The 25,127-nt window shown below is 40.7% G+C and overlaps 1 protein-coding gene across 10 annotated transcripts in view; it reads right to left on the minus strand.

Moving 5' to 3' along the window:
* Positions 1-25,127, minus strand: part of SGIP1 (SH3GL interacting endocytic adaptor 1) — a 242,247-nt gene that overhangs the window by 122,722 nt on the left and 94,398 nt on the right. For 5 of the 10 annotated variants that reach the window (XM_040232656.1, XM_040232650.1, XM_040232653.1 and 2 more), the window contains exons 2-4: positions 12,500-12,563; positions 7,241-7,265; positions 4,230-4,301 (exon numbers count right to left, since the gene is read on the minus strand). In XM_040232656.1, the coding sequence (XP_040088590.1) occupies positions 4,230-4,301; positions 7,241-7,265; positions 12,500-12,563 (161 nt within the window). The remainder of the gene's footprint in view (positions 1-4,229; positions 4,302-7,240; positions 7,266-12,499; positions 12,564-25,127) is intronic. The other 5 variants (XM_040232658.1, XM_040232655.1, XM_040232654.1 and 2 more) reach the window with 2 other exon arrangements.

Consider the following 25,127-nt stretch of genomic DNA (forward strand, 5'->3'; position numbering starts at 1 on the left):
AAGAATCAGCAGCCCCTATGTATTATTTAATCCTCTATACCTCAGGGGATATAACTAGATGTATTCAATATGTACATATTTAAATGGAAATAGTTTGACCCACATTATTCTCATACACAGTTATTTCCAACATATCCAGAGAATATTCATCCAAGTCATTAATTCATCTTCTTCCAGCTTTTCTAACACTGACTCAAGTTTTCCTAAACACCTTTGATAAAATATAAAGGGAATCAGATTCCAATTAGTTAACTCAGCCTCTAAGTATTAAAAAAATAGTGTTGATGTTCTTTTCAAGTGACTTTTCTTATGAAATTACTAAAAGACAATTTGAGGATTAATTGTGGATTTCTGTCATCCAGGCATCCTAGGCCTCCATGAGCACAGATCATTATGAGAGGACTGGGCATCAGCATTATTCTCTCAGAATTATCTTAAAAGTTCTCTTTTCGGCCCTGGTACTGCCATGACATGTATGGCCATGAGAACTTGAGCAAGGATGTGGTATCATTCAAACTGAAATTTCTAGGATTTTCTATTTCTCGTGAGTAAAGGATAAAAGCACAGATGAGGTTGATAATGGAGAGTCCATTACAACAACATTCCTGTTAGCACATACAGCGACGATATGTCACTGAGCACTCATGGGTCTCACAACAACACACATCGGATGCTGATGAATGAGGCTTGAGGACAGGACACCTAATTTTGCAATCACAAATGAAGCTGGTTGAGCTACAATGTTACAGCTGACACCATTTGACAAGTAGGTAGGAGAAGAAACCTTTTCATCCATGCATGCAGGATCACTAAAAAACCAAGTCAGAGGTAACCTAGTAACATCATCATTGATTGATACTGCATGTTGATTGGGCACTCTAAGAATTAGCAGTGGTTGAGTGAAGGGAAATAGTGTGTGAGGAATAGATAATGTGTCCATTATTTTCCTGTCTCTTCCCATATACCAACACCGCACTAGAACTTACAAATGCACAAATTCTGTCCTGCCTCCACCAACCAACACACTGGGATAAAGGGCCCGTGCCCCATATCCCTCTTCTTTGTCTTGCTCCTGACAAAGATTATATGCTTAATCAGACTACATCATTTTAAGCTTCTCATAGATTTGCCTTCATTGAATTAGTGCTTCAGTGATATTCTTTGCTATTTGAACGAAGGTTGTTTTAAAAACTTGCCACATCAACTTTGCACCTATATAAGCTATGAAGCTACTTTTGAGAACATGCCATCTCATAATAAAAAATCTCTCTTGTGGTGAATGGCATGGTTCTTACTTCCTTTTTGTCATACTTGTTTTCTTTTAAAATTTCTACTTTAACAATGTTTGCATATGTCTTCCTTGCAAAACTCTCCAAATCCTCCTTATAAAGCTGCTGCTGCTGCTAAGTCACTTCAGTTGTGTCCAACTCTTAGCAATCCCATGGACCACAGCCTACCAGGCTCCCCCGTCCCTGGGATTCCCCAGGCAAGAACACTAGAGTGGGCTGCCATTTCCTTCTCCAATGCATGAAAGTGAAGTCTCTCAGTCATGTCTGACTCTTAGCGACCCCATGGACTGCAGCCTACCAGGCTCCTCCATCCATGGGATTTTCCAGGCAAGAGTACTGGAGTGGGGTGCCATTACCTTTTCTGCCTTATAAAGCATATATAATATATTCAAAATACAAGTGTAATTTAGAGTAATGGGAAATCAAATGAAATAAGCTGATCTCAAAAAACTAAACTTATGAATTTGGTGATGAGTATAGTACTATTAATAGATCTTTTAGTCCTCAATTCTTTATTACAAGGAATTGCTATCTAAAAACCAGAGATTAGATAAATTGTTGAGTTCAAAATTTTTGAAGTTCTACAGATGTTTGCTTCTATGATAATCTCATCTCTGTAACCAAAGCCTTTCAAGACCAGGATAGTTGACAGGTTCAGCTAAATAAAGACAAAATGAGTGTGTGTGTTTCTTTACTGACAATATTAGAAATACAAAAGTTCCTCAATTTTTTGAATTTTCTAGATCTGGGCTGAGGGAAAGTTTCTCAGTTTCCATGGAAACCAATGGAAGATTGTGATAAAGAGAAAGCAAAGCCTATAAAAAGAAATTTCTTTCAAAATAATAACACTTTAAACATAAATACTAAACACAAACAACAAATCATAATACTACATTCTTTTGGGTTGATATTAAAAACACACACACATATATATACACACACAGTTCCAAGACACATATATACACACATTCTTTTGGGTTGATATTAAAAACACACGCACATATATACACACAGTTCTATGACACATATATACACACAGTTCTATTAGAGAAATTAGCAACTTAGCATCATTCACACTAGTGAATTCTTACAAATACATTTGATTTTGCAAGTAGAAATTATCAAGTTAGAGCTAATGCAGAACCTGGCTGAAATTCTTCTGGTAAAACTCTAAGGAAGAAATTCTCCCAGTTTAACAATTTAAGCAGCTCATAGTGGTGATATGGAGGTAATGGCTCTATTGATTTTCAATTGGAAAACAGTGTAAAACCATGGAAGAATGTAATTTAAGTGGGGAAATATTGTTGGCTAGTCACCAACATATTCAATATAAAGAGTGATTTTTCTCTTGGAGTAAAAGGTATGTATTTTTAAAATTCTTTTCTATATTTTCTAAAATCCACAATTCACATGAATCACTTGTAAAACTTGAATATATGACTGTTATTTAAAGATAATCAAGGCTGATAGCAATATTGATCATGTTTTAATAGGTATTTTACTTTGGTCAAGCTTATTATCTCCTCTTAGATAATATGATTGGTTAGATCAATAAGTGTAGTCAAATTGCATTCAATTATACATTCATCAAAGTTCTTAATTTTAACTGTAGATGCTCCTCTTTTCCAAGGTCAGATCACGGCCACATTGTGCTCTTTGGTGAGAAGTATTAAAGACATGTGAAATACTGGCTAAATATTATCTTTTTGCCATTGAGATAGACTTGTCTCACTTTGTAAATAACCCTATAGAATAGCACTATCCAATAGAACTATCTGTGAAGAAGTAAATGTTCTGTATGTATGTAGTCTGATATGGTGGCAACTAGCCACAAGTAGCTATGGAGTGCTTCAAATGTGGCAAATGTCACTGAAGAATTGAATTTTCTTTTATTTTTAAAAATTAGAAAAATAGGTATTTATTTAACTGAAGTATAGTTGCTTTATAATGTTTCAGGTATACAGCAAAGTGGTTCAATTATATATATACACACACACACGTGTATATATATACGATCATTCTTTCCCATTATAGGTTATTACAAGATATTGAATATAGTTCCCTGTGCTATAAAGTAGGTCCTTGTTGTTTATCTATTTTACATATAGTAGTGTATATCTATTAATCTCAAATTCCCAATTTATACCTTCCTCCCTTGGCTTTCTCCTTGATAAACATGCTTGTTTTCTGTCTGTGGGTCTATTTTTGTTTTATAAATGGGTTCGTTTGTATCTTTTTTGTTGTTTTAGATTTCACATATAAATGATATCATATACTATGATGTTCATCTTTGTCTGCCTTATTTCCCTCAGTATGATAATCTCTAGATCTATCCATGTTGATGCAAATGGCACTATTTTATCATTTTTATGATAATATTCCATTGTATATATGTACTATATATTTATCCATTCATCTGTTGATGGCCATTAAGTGAGGAACTGAATTTTAAATAGCCACATGTGGCTACCATTTTGAGCAACACAGCTATCATTGTTGTCCAGTCTGGGCCACCAGGATCAGCACCCCAAGTCTACTGTTAAGTACCTGAGATCCCATAGGCCCAGGTCCTGCCAAATTCCTAATGTTACTTAGATAGCACTTACCCTAACAAATGACGATGTTATTTGTCAATATGTATAAGGTTGTTTATATTATAGCCAAAGTTTTCTTATAGATAGCAGATTCTTTTGAATATCTGAATTGCTGTCCTTTGTCTAAGACAGAGGCATGTCTCTTATGCCTGATCACTTTTTAAAAGTATATTCAGACATCAACATATACAATCTATATAGTTGATTTAAAAATTGGCCCCAGTATTGGGGAATACTATCTAAGAAAGAGTCTTAATGCTTTTGTGTTTTCAAATTTCAAACTGGGATTTTACTCACTGTTTCTACAACCCCTTGGAAATTTTAAACTAAAATCTGTTGTCCTTACCGAAACTTTTTTTCCTCCTTCACGCGCGCACTCTGCTTTGTTATTGTAGGGTGGTTCATGTGGGCTGGGCTGCTGGAATTGATTGTTTTCATGTAGAAAAAAGTTGTTAAAGGATCTGTTTGTTCTTCAAGACACATATAAAGAATCACATGGAGTCAGCAAACATACCATAGAGGAAACAACATCTAGGCCAAATTGGAGGGCCTACCAATCTTGGCAGGGTTCTCGAAGCAAAGAGTGGACTTTGGGGCCCATAATGAGGCTCTATTCAGCAGGCCAGTGTGGCTAGGCCAGGAGAAGAAGGGAGAAAGGGAAAGAGGCATCCCAGGCACCAGGGGTGATGTGAACCCAGTCCTTATTCAGCCAGCACTTAATTTACAGGTAGAGAATAAACACTGGGCCACCCCAGACTGAATAAAAATAGTTGTATTTCTAATGGCAGTCTGAAAAGGCTAGCTGCACTGTTTATTTCCCTGGATCATAGCCTTCTTGGGAGACAGCAAGACAGAGCACACACAGCTGCCAGCTCCAAATCTGGGCCCTTTCCTGCACACGTGTTCAGGATGAGCTGAGATCTCATAGCAATGACTGTGACATCCAGTCCCCCAGTCTGTGGGTGGAAATCTGAACTGCTTAGGAAAAACTCAGAGTGTGTCCTGCACAAGTCAGAGTTTGTCTCTGGGTTAGACTGCATTGCCACACAGATGCCTAAAGCCTCAAACTTCGAGGCAGACAGCTTGGCCAGCAGTGGGCATATTCAACTAGGGGAGAGCAGGGCACGCCCATCTTGCTACATGCAGCCCAGCCACAGAGCCTCTGTAGTCAAAACCTCAAAAGCCTTGTCACCAAAGATGGGCTTCACTGGAATTGCAGAAACTGAATTTAAACAGTTAAACCTGTTGTGTAACTCCTGTGTTGACAAAGTCATTTATAAGCATGAAGTGCATACACCACCACCTATAGTTTGTAGAACCCCATTAGTGAAACCATAAATTTCAACTTCAGATATTCAAAAAGAAATCACTTTAAAGCTTACTCAGCCATGTAAAAGTGGACTGGCTCCACTGACATAAGGTCTTAAAGAAATCAGTCTGAGTTTGAAAGAAAATCAGGTTGAGATTTCCAGGGACTAAATGCAAATAGAAATTTTGGACTTCTATAGCAGCTAGTCTGAGAAGGCGTTCTCAAAATTTGGTGCCCAGAGTACGTGGGGAAAACTGGAGGCACATTTCCAAGTGGTAAAATAAGCAGCTGGCTAACAATGTCCAATTACCTAGGAAGCTGTACACTCTGTTTCTGAGAGCATGAATTTATTTTGAATGCAGCCTATTTTCCAAACAGGTTTGTATTATTTCCTGAGAAATCAAAATTAAACAACTCCTCTTTTCTAAAATCATGACCAGTGATACATTCGTGGCAATTCCAGTTAAGGAACAAAGAGGGCACGTCTGCTGGTAAATAACTTGATGTGACTGGGCATGGTGGCAATGACGGAGGGCTTGGGGAACTCAGGGATGAAGCCCTGCCTTAGGGTGGGTGAGTCTGCAGAATCACAGCTGGGCTTATGGACACAGCACATACTCAGAGTCACCTGTTGCACACCAGTGCTGTGCCAGGCACCAAGTGCGTGTTCCCCTCAAGATGCAAACAGGGGGTCCCTAGAAGAGCAGAGACCTGAGACAGCAGTGGGGCTTCAGAGACGATGACCGGAGGCGTGGGCGGAGCTTTAGAGAAAGGAAAAAAAGGACAAGACTGAGGGTGCCAGAGGGAAAGAAGCAAGAGACAGCAAACCAGCCTGGGAGCAGCAGGGAGGGAAAGCAGAGACTAGCTAACAGAGCCTTGCAAGGGTGAGAAGGGGACAAGAGAACTCAGGGAGGGGACTGAGACAGAAGCGAAGAGAAGACACAGAAGCGGAGTACCTGAGACAGAGTTAACGAGAGGGCTCTGAGCCAGAAGCAAGAGGTGAGGAGAAGCTGAGTCTTCTGGGTCTTTTTTTTCCCCTGCTGAATAGAGCCTTGATTATAGTGTTACCCAATGTCTGATAAATTTCAGTCTACTTCCTTAACATTTCATGGAGAGAACTACATGAATGCAAAAGGCACCCCAAAGCTAAGAACCTTGAGTTAAATGTGGGAGAAAAACTCCTACCATGGCTGCAATTAACACCCCAATTTAGGTCTAATATTATAAAGGGTGATTTTTCAAAAAAAAATTATCTATCAGGTTTATTTTAGTTCCCACTCCACCCAATGAGCCTAATGTGAGTCCCTTTTTTTCCCTCCTTCAAGAACAGCTGTTCTTTTGAACCTTCTGAATAGGCATCTGATTCAGCTTTGAAGGAAGTCATTTTAGAAGTTGGTGCAGCCTGTCATCAGGACAACTTGGATAAATCCAAGCTCATGCACCACCGACTTCTCTAAAAAAGCAAGAAATCTGGTGACCAGTGAGGAATCAGAGTTCCTGTTAACTCTTAAACCGGTGGACACAATTTCCTCCTCCAGGCTGTAAATTCAAGCATAAGTGGTTTCAAGACCATTCCCTACTTATGAATTTAATACAGAAAATGTATTTGCAGCTCAACTGCAAAAAGAGAAAGGTTTCTTTCAATTTTATTGGATTTCAGCTCCATTATGACTTTGTGGCCTCTGTTGGAGAAAAGCATTCTCATATAATGAGCTCTTATATCATTAAATTGGAAATGAAATAACAGTTGATGGTAGCAGCCCCTGCAGGAACTGTCTGACTTTTGACCCATCATATTGATGACTAGTTGCCTTGCCTGCTCTGGGGCAAGGTTTTAGGTGAATGCAATAAGTAAGTTTAACTTGACCAAGACTGTATTTATGTCCGTGCAATTACTACAAAAAATTACAACAGTGAGAGGTCTGAAAAGTCATTTATGCTCATTTTTTCCCCCTGCAGGAAAAAAAAAAAGAAACAGGGCTTTAAGAAATTTAAACTAGCATAGGTTGAAATGCAAACCTACTGAAAATGGTCATTTAAATACTTACAATTCCATCTCTATCTGGTGAACCTCTGTAACAAAAAGAAATTAGTAGCTATTAGGAAAAAGAATCATTCTTGCTACACAGACTCAAGTACAACAATAAGAGTCATTAACCACCTCTTGCCAGTTCTCACCCCAATAAACCTGGATAATGAAAGCTACTCAAAACAAATTGGTTGAATGATATTTCAATGTGGGGTGTGTGTACATGTATGTGGGAGGGAGAGATTCATTAAAAATTGAAATCCAAAAGGCACAAGTTGTTGGTGCAGTGTCTTGCCCACTTTTGAGAGAATTCAGTAAGAGCTGTCCCATTTAATCAGCTTCCATTTAAAACTACCACCAGGAATGCCAACCGATTTGTTCTCTCATCTTCTCCCCATAAGTGGTCTTGAATTTCCCCTTATAAGAAGGAATTTCTATGGTATTTTTCAAGTCACTTTGAGAATCTGTATTTTCCTCCATCTTTCTATATTTACTGCTCCTTTGATTATATGAGAGCAGGAAATGAAGGGCAATTTTACTAAATGGTTCACTTTGATGACTAAAGTCCAGGGTATTTAATCCACAGTGATGCTAGGCTATAGTGTTTAAGAATAAGGTCTTTAGAGAAGGATGAATCTAGGTGTTCCAACTCCATTATTTACTAATTCTCTGATCTTGGACAAATTACTTAACCTTTTTAAGTCAGTTTAAATATGATAAGTATATAAAGAATTTATAATGATTCCCAACACATACTAAGTCTTCAAAAATGTTTGTTACAGGATTTTTTCCTCTTCCATGATGGCTCTACCCTAGGAACAAACACAAAACTTCCCACTTGCAGCCATGTTAGGCTTTATAGCAATAAAGGAACGGTATTACTGTTACTCTGGAAAACTGAACTGGAGGAACAGAAGAAAGGGGGAAGTAAAAGGCTAGTCATTGTAACTTTATAACCTCTTATATTAATTCTAATATTAATATTTTAATTAATATTAATTATAATATTTATTAATATTTTAATTAATATTAGGAGCTAGAAAAATATTATTCTATTAATATGGAGACCAGAATCATGCTCAGGTGAGGACCTGCACTGTTTGTAAGGAAACCTTAGTAAGTGCTTGGGTGGAGTGAAAATGAAAGTCCCTTAGTCATGTCCAATCTTTGCGACCCCATGGACTATAAAGTTCATGGAATTCCCCAGGCCAGAATACTAGAGTGGGTAGCTGCTCCCTTCTCCAGTAGATCTTCCCAACTGAGGGATCGAACCCAGGTCTCCCATATTGCAGGCAGATTCTTTACCAGCTGAGCCACCAGGTGTGGTTGGAACTGTTCCTTAGGAGGTGGGATCAAGTAAAATGTTCTTTATTTGCTGGGACATCGTCTTAGCTCCAAGGTTTGATTCCTTTCCCTGCCAACACCCCCTTCAAAATTAGCAGAACATTCTACTTGGATTACAAAACATTTGATGGGAGTGCATCATTTTTCATAATCATTTCCATGTGGATACAAGAATGAATCAGTGATACAGGGGCTAGAAGTAGAGAGGACACTGTTTTTGACCATGAGACCATGAGAGCTGACAGAAGTCTAAGGGTGTTTGGACATATGCTGGCTATGAGAATGCCGAACAGTTGGTTCAAAGAAATTTCATCTAAGAAAGGATAGGAAGAGTTATATATAATTAATTGAACAAATATTGAGTGACTTATAATGGGCCAGGCACTAGTCTAAACTCAGGAGATAAAATGATGAAGAAGACATGCTTTTTGAGACAAGCAAGTAAATCCACTGGGTTATTATGACCACAATAAACCCAGGTGGCAAGAAAGCACAGAGAAAAGTACCAACTCACACTCATCAAAGCCAATTTTCCTTATCAGATTCATATGCTGAAAAAACAGACATTTCTTACTAGGATTTCAGCATCTGCTAAAGGGATCAGGAGAGAGGAGATTTTGTTAACTTTTGTGTAGGACAGAGCCAGCGGCACTCATCCTGTGGAGCTGTCTTTAGGGGCAGGTGATAGATGCAAGGGGGTCTAAAATGGGAGGCCACTTGGTTTCATGCGTATTACCGCTATAGGGATGGCATTTCAAACATTTTCATCAGAATAAATGTAATTGTACACAGCAGTGTTGATGTCTGTTTGAATCCTTTGTCTTATCCATTGATGGAAATGAGGCTGGTTCTTCCCAGTATGGTGGTAGTAAGCACGGTGATGGAGGGCACCAGCTATAGCACCAGACTGCAGGGTTCAATCAGCTCAGATCTCCCAGCTGCATAACTCTGAACAAGAGCTTCACCTCTTTGTGTTTCAGTTTCCTCAGTTACATGATAGCTGTGATAACAGTATATACCTCACAGGGCTATTAAAGGATTCAGTGAGTTAATATAAACGAAGAGCCTGGAATGGTGCCTATAACACTGTAAATACTCATAAAATGTTTTCTAGATTAAAGTTATTATATCAATATAAGCTGACGCAGGATGAGGAGTAGAGAGAGATTTTAGCAGCCTCAGACAGTTGGGCATGTCCTCAATTTATTTCCTAACCCCCTCTTATTAAGTTTTATGTTTTTAAATAAATACAGCAGACCCACTATATTTACTGACTTCCATTTCAAAACTGATTATCTACCAGGCACCTTTTGCCTCTGTTTTTAAAAATGACAGTTACCTCTTGCCATTACTCCCTTTTCTTTTACCCTGCTATTGGTCTTGATTATAATTTTATCCATCTATTCTTTTTTTTTTTTCCCCCGGGTGATAAAAGAATAGGCACTTGATTCTGGACTAGAAAAGGGACTCCATGTCTTATTTTCTGGGTAGCCTTCAGTAATTAATTCATTTTGGCGTTGATTTTTCATCTCTAAAATTGAGATCTTACTTCTAACCTTATTGAATTACCATGAGGATTAAAAAGGATATCAGTGCATTACAAAATACCTTGCACAGAGCCTGCCATTTAGCACAAGCTCTCTCCTTTCCTCTTTCTATCAGCCATTGTAATGATGATCAAATCAGGAAGCTCTGGTTCTAACCCCACTCTATCTAAGGACACCCAATCAGCTGAATTTGGAGCTGGCAGCTACCATAGCAGGTTGCTTGGCAACCCTCATGGAGTTGCAACAGCCCTGAAAACCGTTTGCATCAGCAAGGTTTCAGTGATGGCAGACTATCATAAGCATTACCCAAATTTGAAGGGATAGTACATTGCCAGAATATTTCTCCAGCCTTCTGCAAGAATGATGTATGACCCAATCAGAGAGCAGGGGGTTCCTGAAAGGCAGAGGCTTACATTAAATGGCTTGTCCTTTGACCATCACAGCTGATGGAACCAGTTTATAGCTAATTTGCTACACCTAAGTAAACTGGGGCACTCAGATTATAAGAAGTGAAGGAGAGATGCTTGGGATTTTACAAGTAAATGTCTCATAAGAGTACTTCAGAGAGATGTTGGCCATCTACCCAAAGCCGTGAGGAGTAACTTTCTCATTTTCATGATTTTAGAAGTGATGATGGAAGAGCGGTGCTTTTGCCAAAGCCAAATAGCTCAGCCTGCCCTGGGGAGGTTGTCTGACCTCTTTTCCCTTTTGAGGGAGCTTTTATCCTTTTTAGTTTTCGTCACACATCAGAGATTACGTGTAGTCAGTTACAAACACTATCTTCAAAGAAAACTGAATTTGGTTTCTGCTAACAACATTCTCCTGAGATACGTCTAGTAGTATCCCACACAGCATGTGGCACATTGTAGGTGACACGATGTTGCTGTCAGATGGACTGCAACAGAGTCTGGCCTTTTAGGGAAATTAGACTCTAACGTCAATGCAGGCCCATTAGAGGAAAGTGTATCCTAACGCCATGGTGCTATTGGCAAAGCTGAAGCCAGAGCCCAGGTCTCCTGACTCTGCTGAATGAACCATCTCCTATTCTGATTAACTTTTCAAAAATGGCAATTTCTTAAGAAATAATGGAAGTTGTATAATGCTCAGAAATTTTTCTAATTTAATCATTTAAAAACATTGGCAAGACTAGATAGAGTGAACGTAGCTTCCATGAAATAACTATTTACCCAAAGAGAAAGCACAAAGAAAAGGTAAGATCAGGAGACTTAACATCTGATATTTAGACAAAACATGGCTTTTTTACCCCTCAATCCTTTACAGTCTCTGGTTTAAAAGCCTCACGACTTCAAGGTTGCTCACTGTCTAAGGAAGGAAGCCCAGACACCTCAGCCTGGCACTTAAACCCCTTCTTATCTAGCCCTGATCTTTTCAGCCTCACCTCCCATCATCACATTTACCAGCAGTTGACAGGTAGACAGACTGCCCTGTTTAGCTTGTCCTGAAGACCTCCTTGGATTTTCTACATCTCTGCTTTGGCTGTTGCTCCCTTTGCATGAAATGAATGTCCTCATCTTCTTGAAGATAAAACTCAAGGCTTCTCCCACTTTGAAACTTCATTGAACTTCTCTTTAAATATGAGCTTTTCCACCCTCGAATGTCCCAGAAAATTCCATTTTTAGTTGCTCAAAAGGAACTTGCTACTGCTGCTGCTAAGTCGCTTCAGTCATGTCCAACTCTATGAGACCTCATAGACGGCAGCCCAGCAGGCTCCCTCGTCCCTGAGGTTCTCCAGGCAAGAACACTGGAGTGGGTTGCCACTTCCTTCTCCAATGCATGAAAGTGAAAAGTGAAAGTGAAGTTGCTCAGTCATGTCTGACTCTTAGCGACCCCATGGACTGCAGTCCACCAGGCTCCTCCATCCATGGGATTTTCCAGGCAAGAGTACTGGCGTGGGGTGCCATTGCCTTCTCCTAAAAGGAACTTACCACATATTAATTTGTACTAGTAATAGGAGTAGTGGCTGCTGCCATTCACTGAGCATTTGCTAAGTACTAGTTACCAGTGTAGTCATGTCAGATGTTAACTGTTTTAGTTATATGAAAGATACTTCAATTTGCATGAATTAAAAATTATCAGAGGACAAGGCCACAGGGCAATGCTCCGCACCTTGTGATAACATTTATGCAGGACAAACATATATAGAACGAAAAGCTAAAGATGTGAGATCAAGATAACCCTTTTCCTTTTTGACTGTGTCTAAACAACTACTGATTTTCCCATTTCCTAACTTTCTTGCAGGGATTCTAGCCAAATAAGAGGTTTAACAGGCTCATTATTCTTCTATACAGCAGCCCAAACCAGACCAACATTCCCACATGGGCACCGCCAGCTGATGCTGAGCAGTGGTGTTCTCCTCAAGTACATACGTAGAATCAGTGTCCTTTTCTTTCTTCCGTATTCCAAAGGCCTTCCTTGTACGTTTTTTCAATCCTGTGGGAAAACAACAAAAGGTCAGAAAGTTTATTTTCGAATGTTCCTAGCAATATTCAAGTGAACTATTTTTAAAGTTGCAGCACATTAGTTAAATCTGAATGTTCAAAAGGCCATGAAAGTTTCATGTGTATGCATGTGTGTGTGTGTGTGTGTGTATGATTCATTATCATATTTTTCAACAGAGTTTATCAAGAACATGGCACTGTAAGCTCTTAGCACCATAAGCAATGTAAGAATATAAAAATGAGGCTTCCCTGGTAGCTCAGCAGTAAAGACTCCACCTGCTAATACAGGAGATGTGGGTTCGATCCCTGATTCGGGAAGATCCTTCATGCTGCGGTGCAACTAAGCCCATTTGCCACAACTATTGAGCCTGTGCTGTAGAGCCCTGGAATCTCAACGACTAAAGCCCTCACCTAGAGCCCATAGTCCCCAACAAGAGAAGCCACTGCAATGAGAAGCCTGTAAGTTGCATTTGGAGAGTAGGCCTGGCGCGCTGCAACTAGCGAAAAGCCCACACAGCAATGAAGCAAAGCTAAATAAATAAACAAAATTTTTTTTTTTAAAGAATATAACTAAATGGAAAGGAGATCAGGACCAGGTACAGAAAAGTTGGCAAGCTTTTCTTAGACTATTGTTATTCATTCTCCAAATAGGCACTCTGCCAAGAAACCCAATCACAGATTTAGAACAGTAATTTCCAAGTTAGGCGTATTCTTGAGAACAGGATAGTTCCAAGACAGAAATCATGTAAACCGCATGAGAGAGCCACGTTGGCCTGACATCCTTTTCTACTTTCTCAATTTGGTGGCTTTATTGGATTCCCTGAACATACCACAACATCTGTACTCCAACATCTCTTTTTCCCTTGTTTGGTTCTTACCACTGGCTGAAATGCTTTTCCTATCTTGTTGATATTTAGAACTTCCATACATGCTTCCGAGGCCCCATAAACTTCCACCTCCTCTGTGAGGGCCTCCTAATCCCAGTGTAGCCAGAAAACAACTGTCCTGTGCTCCCCTCAAATTTTGCTCTTATATGTATTGACTTAGCAACTAACCAACAACGATATATTAAAATACAACAAATTGCTCCGCCTATGAGTTCCTATGTCAGTTTCCCTCATAGACTGTAAGCCTTTCTAGGACAGAGGCCAAGGATATGCTCTCTGTATCCTCTGCACCAAACACAGGAACCAGATAATATTTGTTGATTTAAGATGTCCTCTAAGAAGCATCGTTCAGCTGCTATTAGAATAAGAAGGCTCCTTTCTTCCATCCTAGCTAAACCAAGCCCAATCCTGTATCTTCCATTCTTGTCTAGAAAGGTTCTGTCTGGGATTCCCATCTCCTACATGCCCTGTAGTTACATGTGTGGCTTGCGTTTCTCATGTTGTGTGTGTTCTCAGTCGAGTCTGACTCTTTGATCCCATGGACAGTAGCCAGTCAGACACCTCTCACCATAGCACTTCCCTGCCATTTCCTCCTCCAGGGAATCTTCCCAACCCAGGGTTCAAACCTACATCTCCTGCATTGCAGGTGGATTCTTTACCACTGAGCCACTGGGGAAACCAGTTCCTCATGTTAGTGAGTCTTATTCAGATATACCATTGCCTATATATTCAAAACCTTAGACTTGTTACTGGTGGTTTGGAAATTTTTCTTCACAAATTATATCTGGAAAAGTCACTGATGTTCAGAATTTGTTTGGCACTACCAGGTGGATCTGGAGAAGAAGGATGGCAACCCACTCCAGTATTCTTCCCTGGAGAATCCCATGGACAGAAGAACCCGGCAGGCTACCATCCATGGGGTTGCAAAGAGTTGGACACGACTGAGTGACTACCACTACCGGGTGGATTGGGCGTCCCAGGTGGCTCAGAGGGTAAAGAATCCATATGCAGTGCAGGGGATGATCCCTGGGCTGGGAAGATCCCCTGGAGGAGGGCACGGCAACCCACTCCAGTATTCTTGCCTGGAGAATCCCCGTGGACAGAGGATCCTGGTGTGCTACAGTCCTTGGGGTTGCAAAGAGTTGAACGTGACTGAAGCGACTGAGCACGCACGCATGCTCCAGGTGGATCAAAGGGAAAAACACTGAGAAAATCAGAGATTTGATGTCATCTTCTAAAACATATGAATCAGCCCAGACCACTTGGAAGATCTGAGTCATCCATTATCTGACTCTCAAGACACTACTCAAATATAATCTCCAAATGCCTCTGTTTGTCTAATTTTGCATTTGAACAGTCATTCCGTTTAAGAGGTTTAGGTCTTTAAAATGTCAATGTTTGTTTTAAAAAAATCTCCTTGTACATTAAGCTATTTATTCTCCATTACTCTCCACATGAGGTGTTCATAGAAAACTTATTGACATTTAAAGTATCCACCCATTACACTTAGGAATACCTTCCCTCTGTCATTTTTAATTTTGAGTGTGAGAAACTTCTCACCTCTGATTGCCTTATGTCCTTATAGGGACAAAATTGTCATTTTCTTCCTATAATTTTTCTTGAGCTTTAAGTCTCTTCACTGGCTTCTCCATGCTCCTAATTCAGCTTCGGGGGTCCCAGTGAGTGCTATATTCACTGGTCAGTGTTGGTTTTTATAGGATTATAAAACAAATGCTATTACTATTTTATATTTTCAAATTACTTTAGTTCCTGTAACTTGACCATGAGATAAGAGATAGCATGTCCTACCAAACAGATGAGAAAATACAGACAAATTCCAGTAATTCTTGTATTAAATTAGTAACAGAGCAGGCAATAGAAGCTTTCCATAGACTCTGTCCTGTTTTTGACCACCAAATTTGGATAATAGCCAATTTGAACTAGGTCACGAACGTCATGAGTTGTCCATTTTCCAGTGAAAAGTGCTCTGGCTCAGGCTTCAGGACACAGAGTCCATTGCCAGCATCATTTCTAATTGTATAGATGAATATGAGTTACATTTTTTTGTGTGTGTTTCCATCTCTCAGTTTACAACAAATCAGCCAGTAACAAGGAATAAAAGAATTTGCACATATTCACAAAATGCAATGCCATTCTGTAGTTTTAGTTTCAATGAAAGTCATATTTCCCAAATGTAGAATATATTCTCATATATGGAATATATACAGAAATACACCAGAGGTGTGACATTCCAGAAAAACAAAACTAATCAAACTGTTGAATAAGAGAAAACACTGAAAACATTTACCTCTTGAAAAATGGAAAGATGTGAGAAATTTAGAAAACTATAAAGAAAATTCTGAAAGGCAAAAATATATGAAATATAAAAGTTATTCATATCTTAATAGCTCTTTGAGAAGATGTAGGAAGAAACAATCATACCAAATGAACTAAAAGTGAATGGAAAAGTGTGGTCAAGTCTTTTGAGAGTTTATTTAAAAATATTTCGAAGAGCATGTACATGTCCACACTGGTATATTTAAAATGGATAACCAACAAGGACCTACTATATAGCACATGGAACTCTGCTGAATGTTATGTGGCAGCCTGGATAGAGGGGGAGTTTGAGGGAGAATGGATACATGTATATGTATGGCTGAATCCCTACCCTGTTCACTTGAAACTATCACAACATTGTTAATTGGATATACCCCAATACAAAAGAAAAAGTTTTAAAAAATATCCAAAGAAATTCTTCAAAAGAGAACAAGGATAGTCAAAGATCTAGTAGTAACAAGCTTAAGACACCACATATGGTAACATAATAAGCTTAAAAAAACACTATATCCAGTGATTTTTTTCACTTCTGACTCCCAAACTACATGAAAGTTTTAAAGTGAATTTCTACAGTATAATTATCCTTTAGGCTGGGTCATGAATTTTTGTCAATTATTCTTTACCAAAAATGGAAGGGAAAAAAATCAAGTGTCTTTGAGAAATGAAGTAACTAACATTCCCCTTGCCAACGTCTAAACAAAGATTTCTAAAGAGGAAGAATTTTAATGTTCTGATGATCTGAGGCTAGGACAGTCCTCTTCCAAGCTATAGAGCTAAGAACATCCTCCCATGGGCATGCAGAACTGGGTCAGGCACACAGAAGTCTGGCCTGTGCCTGCAGCATCTCTCCACCTCATTTAGATTCCTTTAGCATCCTCTGATATTATGGGAGAGGCTAGTAAAGTCTGGGAACTACAACAGCAAAATTTAAAAGTAGACTGATTTTTAAGATGATTGCTGCTGCTGCTGCTAAGTTGCTTCAGCCGTGTCCGACTCTGTGCGACCCCATAGACGGCAGCCCACAAGGCTCCCCCGTCCCTGGGATTCTCCAGGCAAGAACACTGGAGTGGGTTGCCATTTCCTTCTCCAGTGCATGAAAGTGAAAAGTGAAAGTGAAGTCACTGAGTCGTGTCAGACTCTTAGCGACCCCATGGACTGCGGCCCACCAGGCTCCTCCATCCGTGGGATTTTCCAGGCAAGAGTGCTGGAGTGGGGTGCCATTGCCTTCTCCATTTAAGATGGTAGGAAAGCTTACTTCAAGATAGGTAGTCCTGGATATGATGTTACAAGGTAATGAAATAGCAAAGATGCAGAAACTGACCATAGCCACAGCACAAATATATAGAGTAACATTTGTAGCCACCAAAACTGAGGTCCAAGCCACAGGGTGGGTACCAGCTGCTTTGCATATATTGACTCATTTAAATTTCTTACAAGCCTTGTGAAAAAGTAGAAGGCATTTTCTTTGTAAATGAGGAGCCTGAGGGTTTACCTGAGTTAGGTTTTATTTATCATCATCTCTAGGGGTGGGTAATGGAGGTTCTTTACCCACGGATCCCCAGAGTTCTGCTGGACTGTGTCCTAATTTTCTTTACATCCGCTCCTTGGTGGGGGGGGGGCAGTTTCATTCATTGATCATTCATGGTTTCATTTTCCATCTATACGTAGATGAGTCCTAAATCCATAGGTCAGGCCCAGTACTATTTCCTGAGCTTCTGGATATACAGTACTTTTTATCATACTCAAGATTCTATAAATTGGCATCATATTCCTTTGAAAGCCTTTAGGTGCCACCTTATACATACGTAATCAAACCTTTAAAGGCATGTCCAGTCACTTACTTTACCAGTATTCTCTGAATAAATCCCCCTTAAAATGAGACAGTTCTCTATGAACAAATGAATTTTAAAAATGTGGCGTACGCATACAATGTAATATTATTTAAAGGAATGCAGTACCAACACATGCTACAACATGCATGAACCTTGAAAACATTATATGCTAAATGAAAGAAGCCAGATACGAAGAACCACCCAGTGTATGAATCCATTTATGTGAATTATCAAGGGCAGGCAAATTCATTGTTATAGAAAACAGAGTAGAAGTTGCCAGGGGTGAGGAAGAGGGGAAAAGAGGAGTGACTGCCTAGTTGGTACGGAGTTTCCTTCTAGGATGGTAAGAAAGTTCAGGAACTATATAGTGCTGACGGCTACTCAACACTGAGAATGTACTGAATAAACTTTAACATGGCCAACATGGTAAATTCTGTCATGTATATTTCATCACAACAAAAAATAAACAGAATAATTCAAGCCAGATTATCCTGTCACCAAGGGGAGAAACATAGGAGGGAGCAAAGAAGAAAAGAAAGAGACAAGGTGGATTGGCTTAAAAGTTTGGGATCTTTTTTTTTCTTTTTATTTATTTTTGTGCTAAAGTGGTCAATATTTAGTAAAGAAACTGGGAGCTATATAGTCACAAATCTTTCTTCATGAAGACCTTCACTATCAAGAAACTGGTATGTCCATGACAACTGATAACTACAACTAAACCTCCAGCACTTCTTTCTCATGTAACAGATGTTTACAAAAAGCTTATCATGAACACATTTTTAATATTCCTTTCAGCTTTTCTCATCAGATCACAATGTTATGTTAACCCTTACTAGATGGTAAGCTCCATGAAGTTAGCCACTCCACTACGTAATAGATGTCTGTCTTTATTTTCATTGCCCCATCAGTTCAGTTCAGTCGCTCAGTCATGTCTGACTCTTTGTGACCCCATGAATCACAGCACACCAGGCCTCCCTGTCCATCACCATCTCCCGGAATTCACTCAGACTCATGTCCATCGAGTCAGTGATGCCATCCAGCCATCTCATCCTCGGTCGTCCCCTTCTCCTCCTGCCCCCAACCCCTCCCAGCATCAGAGTCTTCTCCAATGAGTCAACTCTTTGCATGAGGTGGCCAAAGTACTGGAGCTTCAGCTTTAGCATCATTCCCTCCAAAGAAATCCCAAGGCTGATCTCCTTCAGAATGGATTGGTTGGATCTCCTTGCAGTCCAAGGGACTCTCAAAAGTCTTCTCCAACACCACAGTTCAAAAGCATCAATTCTTCAGCGCTCAGCCTTCTTCACAGTCCAACTCTCACATCCATACATGACTACTGGAAAAACCATAGCCTTGACTAGACGGACCTTAGTCAGCAAAGTAATGTCTCTGCATTTGAATATGCTATCTAGGTTGGTCATAACTTTCCTTCCAAGGAGTAAGCGTCTTTTAATTTCATGGCTGCAGTCACCATCTGCAGTGATTTTGGAGCCCAAAAAAATAAAGTCTGACACTGTTTCCACTGTTTCCCCATCTATTTCCCATGAAGTGATGGGACCAGATGCCATGATCTTCGTTAGTGGTTCTCAAATAGAATATTCCTTAAAATAATTCACTCAGTTGTAATAACATAGAGGCATTATTTCTCATCTCCTTTTCAAACTATAAGTCAGACCACTGAAAGCTTATGAAATCAATTTGTTACGGTGAAACCTTCATTCAAAAATGAAATAGAAGACGAAAACTAAGTGTGCATTGCCCGTAGAAAGGATTAAGACAATATCATGAAATTCTTGGTCTCAGTTACATGAGTGGTCAATGTTTGCAAACAGGGTGACCATGTAAAATATGTTTCTTATGAAAGCTCCAAAATGTACGATAGTGTTTAAAAAGCCTTTTAAATTTAAAACACAAATGACTGTGTTCACTAATGTTCTTCTCTCAAATGTCTTTGAACTAATTATCTTTTAAAATTAGATACCTTAAAACTTAAAGATTCTAGAATACCTTAGAATCTAAAGATACCTTAGAACTTCCTTACTTTGAGTATATAGCTCTGCAGGTAAAGAAGAAATAGTATAGCAAAAAATTACCTTTATCAATTTTCTTTTCTCTCAAGTATAACTGTTCTGTCAGGATTCATTAAGTAAACACTAAATTCTAATTTTAGCCTTTAAATGTTACACAGAAAATAGAATTTTTAGGAAAGACCTTCCAAAAAAAGAATTTGGCCTCAATACTCTGTTTTATCTTAGATAAAACATCAAAATCTTATACTCAAAAGAAACCACAGAGTTTTTGCTTGGTTAGTCTCACATCTCTTATTTTTAAAAATGACTCTTGAAATGATCCAGCGGATGTTGGCAATTTGATCTCTGGTTCCTTTGCCTTTTCTAAAACCAGCTTGAACATTAGGAAGTTCACGGTTCACGTATTGCTGAAGCCTGGCTTGGAGAATTTTGAGCATTACTTTACTAGCATGTGAGATGAGTGCAATTGTGCGGTAGTTTGAGCATTCTTTGGCATTGCCTTTCTTTGGGATTGGAATGAAAACTGACCATTTCCAGTCCTGTGGCCACTGCTGAGTTTTCCAAATTTTCTGGCATATTGAGTGCAGCACTTTCACAGCATCCTGTTTCAGGATTTGAAATAGCTCTACTGGAATTCCATCACCTCCACTAGCTTTGTTCGTAGTGGTGCTTTCTAAGGCCCACTTGACTTCACATTCCAGGATATCTGGCTCTAAGTGAGTGATCACATCATCGTGATTATCTGGGTCATGAAGATCTTTTTTGTACAGTTCTTCTGTGTATTCTTGCCATCTCTTCTTAATATCTTCTGCTTCTGTTACGTCCATACCATTTCTGTCTTTTATCGAGCCCATCTTTGCATGAAACGTTCCCTTGGTATTATCTCTAATTTTCTTGAAGAGATCTCTAGTCTTTCCCATTCTGTTGTTTTCCTCTATTTCTTTGCATTGATCACTGAAGAAAGCTTTTTATCTCTTCTTGCTATTCTTTGAGATTTCCAGAAAAACATCTATTTCTGCTTTATTGACTATGCCAAAGCCTTTGATTGTGTGGATCACAAGAAACTGTGGAAAATTCTGAAAGAGATGGGAATATCAGACCACCTAACCTGCCTCTTGAGAAATCTGTATGCAGGCCAGGAAGCAACAGTTAGAACTGGACATGGAACAACAGACTGGTTCCAAATAGGAAAAGGAGTACGTCAAGGCTGTATATTGTCACCCTGCTTATTTAACATATGCAGAGTACATCATGAGAAATGCTGGACTGAAAGAAACACAAGCTGGAGTCAAGATTGCCGGGAGAAATATTAATAACCTCAGATATGCAGATAACACCACCCTTATGGCAGAAAGTGAAGAGGAACTAAAAAGCCTCTTGATGAAAGTGAAAGAGGAGAGTGAAAAGTTGGCTTAAAGCTCAACATTCAGAAAACGAAGATCATGGCATCTGGTCCCATCACTTCATGGGAAATAGATGGGGAAACAGTGGAAACAGTGTCAGACTTTATTTTTTTGGGCTCCAAAATCACTGCAGATGGTGACTGCAGCCATGAAATTAAAAGACGCTTACTCCTTGGAAGAAAAGTTATGACCAACCTAGACAGCATATTCAAAAGCAGAGACATTGCTTTGCTGACTAAGGTCCGTCTAGTCAAGGCTATGGTTTTTCCTGTGGTCATGTATGGATGTGAGAGTTGGACTGTGAAGAAGGCTGAGCGCCGAAGAATTGGTGCTTCTGAGCTGTGGTGTTGGAGAAGACTCTTGAGAGTCCCTTGGACTGCAAGGAGATCCAACCAATCCATTCTAAAGGAGATCAACCCTGGGATTTCTTTGGAAGGAATGATGCTAAAGCTGAAGCTCCAGTACTCTGGCCACCTCATGCGAAGATTGACTCATTGGAGAAGACTTTGATGCTGGGAGGGATTGGGAGCAGGAGGAGAAGGGGACGACCGAGGATGAGATGGCTGGATGGCATCACTGACTCGATGGATGTGACTCTGAGTGAACTCCGGGAGTTGGTGATGGACAGGGAGGCCTGGCATGCTGTGATTCATGGGGTTGCAAAGAGTCGGACACAACTGAGCGACTGAACTGAAATGACTCTTGAAATACTAATACTTTTCCCTAAAAATAAAGACTAGTTCTTTAGATGGACAGATTGAGATAACAGTCCTGGAGCTGAGATCAAAATAGGAGAAATCAAGGTGTAAGCATCCCGTAGGCAGTAGCCGAGGACTAACCACACAGAACACAGAAGATGCTGCCCTTCAGCAGAGATGCTGCCACACAGGAGTGTACACACCTCCTCCCTTCTCTCCTGTACTGGATTCTTACCATTCCACTGCTAGCTGGTAGGACAACAAGAGGTCAAAGGCAGAGTGGTCACCATCATCAGCATATTGGCAGCAAGTTGGTTTATCTTCCAGCGATCCTAAAGGGGCTGGGGGAAGGGAAGAGATGTGGCACTACTTTTTATTACCTTTCTCACTCATGTTCTGGTGGCTCAGATGGTAAAGAATCTGCCTGCAGTGCAGGAGACCCAGGTTCTATCCCTGGGTCAGGAAGATCCCCTGGAGAAGGGAAAATGGCAACCCACTCCAGTATTCTTGCCTGGAGAATTTGGACAGAGGAACCTGGTAAGTTACAGTCCACTGGGTCACAATCCAGACAGGACTGAGTGACTAACACTTTCGTTTTTCACTCATGTCACAGTCTTGCTTACATACTGCTTTCACTAACAGCTCTTAATTATGGTCTTAAACACCGCATATAAGCATATTGCTTTTAAAATTGTTGAAAAGGTGGCACTTCTGGAGAGCATGTTCCTGGGGTATATCTGGTCCTTCTGCTTCCCACCCCCTACAAACAGTGCTTTTGAGCAGAGCTTGGACATGGGGAAAGGCTTGGGCACAAGGCTAGCTCTAGGAGTGACCTGGAGCTTTGGAAGAAAGAAGAGCACTGGAAGGGGGAGAGGGTGGCAGTGACAGTTGCTTAAGGTTGGTGTGTAAAACGCAGTTCATAGAGGAATACAAGCCATCTCATTATCTGCCTCAGAAGCATGAAGACACACCTCCCAGAAGCACTGCAGGAGACACGGTAGAAGGGAACAGGATACATGGCCTACTTTGGAATCCGGAGATCTGGGATCATATCTCAATTTGACTTCTTACTGGCTGTCATTTGCAGCAAAACTTACAGACACTATGAGAGGAATTGTGTTAATTTCAACATAAGATTCATGTCTTCACAGGACATGAGGTTTGGAGGAACAACCTTAGTTTTTCTCTGTAATCCCTAGAAGTGAGGGGAAGGCAGCACTGGTTCACTAGGTCCTTCAAATACGCCAGGCACTAGGCTAAGCTTTTTTAAAATTAGCCAACCGAGCTGTTTAAAATACTAAAAGATGATGCAGTTAAATGTTGTTCTCAATATGCCAGCAAATTTGGAAAACTCAGAAGTTGCCACAGGACTGGAAAAGGTCAGTTTTCATTCCAATTCCAAAGAAGGGCAATGCCAAAGAATGTTCAAACTACCATACAACTGTGCTCATTTCACATGTTAGCAAGGTCATGCTCAAAATCCTTCAAGTTAGTATTCAACAACATGTGAACCAAGAAATTCCAAATGTACGTGCTAGATTAGAAAAGGCAGAGGAACCACAGATCTAATTGTCAACATCAGTTGGATCATAGAAAAAGTAAGAGAATTCCAGAAAAATATCTCCTTCTGCTTCATTGGCTTTGCTAAAACTTTTGACTGTGTGGATCACAACAAACTGGAAAATTCTTAAAGACATGGGAATACCAGACCACCTGACCTGCCTCCTGAGAAACCTGAATGTAAGTCAAGAAGCAACAGTTAGAATGGGACATGGAACAACAGACTAGTTCAGAATTGGGAAAGGTGTCTGACAGGGCTGTATATTGTCACCCTGCTTATTTAACTTATATGTAAAGTACATCATGAGGAAAGCCAGGCTGGATGAATCCCAAGCTGGAATCAAGATTGCTGGGAGAAATAGCAATAACCTCAGATATGCAGATGATACAACCCAATGGCAGAAAGTGAAGAAGAACTAAAGAGCCTTTTGATGAAGGTGAAAGAGGAGAGTGAAAAAGTTGGCTTAAAACTCAACATTCAGAAAACTAAGATCATGGCATCTAGTCCCATCGCTTCATGACAAAAAGATGGGTAAAAAACGGAAACAGTAAGAAACTTTATTATCTTGGGCTTCAACATCATTGAGGATGGTGACTGTGGCCATGAAATTAAAAGATGCTTGCTCCTTGGAAGAAAAGCTACGACAAACCTAGACAGTGTATTAAAAAGCAGAGATGTCGAGGGCGGTCCTAAGATGGCGGAGGAATAGGAAGGGAAGACCACTTTCTCCCTCACAAATTCCTCAAAAGATCATTTCAACGCGGAGCAAACTCCACAAAACAACCTCTGAATGCAGGCAGAGGACATCAGGCAACCAGAAAAGCAGATCAGTGTCTTCAAAACCAGGTAGGAAAAAATATAAAAGACGAGAAAAGAGACAAAGGAGGTGGGGAGGGAGCTCCATCCCGGGAAGGGAAGCCCGTCCCGGGAAGGGAATTCTAAGAAGAGAGGTTTCCAAACACAAGGAAACACTCTACCTGCCGAATCTAAGGCGAGCCTTGGAAACACAGAGGGCAACATAACAGGAAGGAAAAACGAATAAATAATTAAAACCAACAGATTACGAGCCCAACAGTAACTCCCCCAGTGGAAAAGCCGCGCAGACGCCTGCAGCCGCCGCTAGCAAGTGGGGGCAGGGCAGGGAAGCGCGGGAGGCGCGGGCTGCCGCGCTCGGTAAGAAGCGGGCAGAAACGCCCCACGCGTAACCAGAGCGATCGAACTTGGGCGAGCAAACCAGGCTGGGGGATAGCTACCACGCGAAAAGCGCGAACATAAGACCCCGCCAGGACCGCACACAGAACAAAGGACGGAACGGAAATAGCCGGCTGCAGACCATCCCCCGCCGGGGACAGGCAGCCAGAGCTGTAAGGGCTGGAAAGGGGCAATCGCAGCCCCGGAGAGACCACCTGAAAAGCGGCAGGCAGGCTTCTTTGCTGAGACTTCAGGGGATGCAGGACAGTCACCACCCGCCTCACAAGGAGCGCCAGCAGTACACCCAGAAAACTGAGCAGTAGAAACAGAGAAGGGGACAAGTCCCAGCGACCGCGCTCGCCAAGCTCCCGAGCTGCTCGGACCCGGGAGGGGCGCAGAGCGCAGTCCCAAACAAGTTTGTGCCTCTGAGGGTTACCTGGGCGCCAAAACCGAGCGGCTTGGACCGGGGAGGTGCACGAAGCCTGGGGCCGGCCTCGGATGGTTCCTGGCTGAGCTCCGTGGAGCCGGAGCGGTTTGTGCGTTGTGGGGGGAGACAGGTCCAGTGGGGTTGAGACGCTGTGTGCCCACGACAGTGCTATTTGTTTGCAGCATCCCCCCCC

This window comes from Oryx dammah, unplaced genomic scaffold, assembly GCF_014754425.2.
Source record: "Oryx dammah isolate SB20612 unplaced genomic scaffold, SCBI_Odam_1.1 HiC_scaffold_28, whole genome shotgun sequence".
Classification (NCBI taxonomy): domain Eukaryota; kingdom Metazoa; phylum Chordata; class Mammalia; order Artiodactyla; family Bovidae; genus Oryx; species Oryx dammah.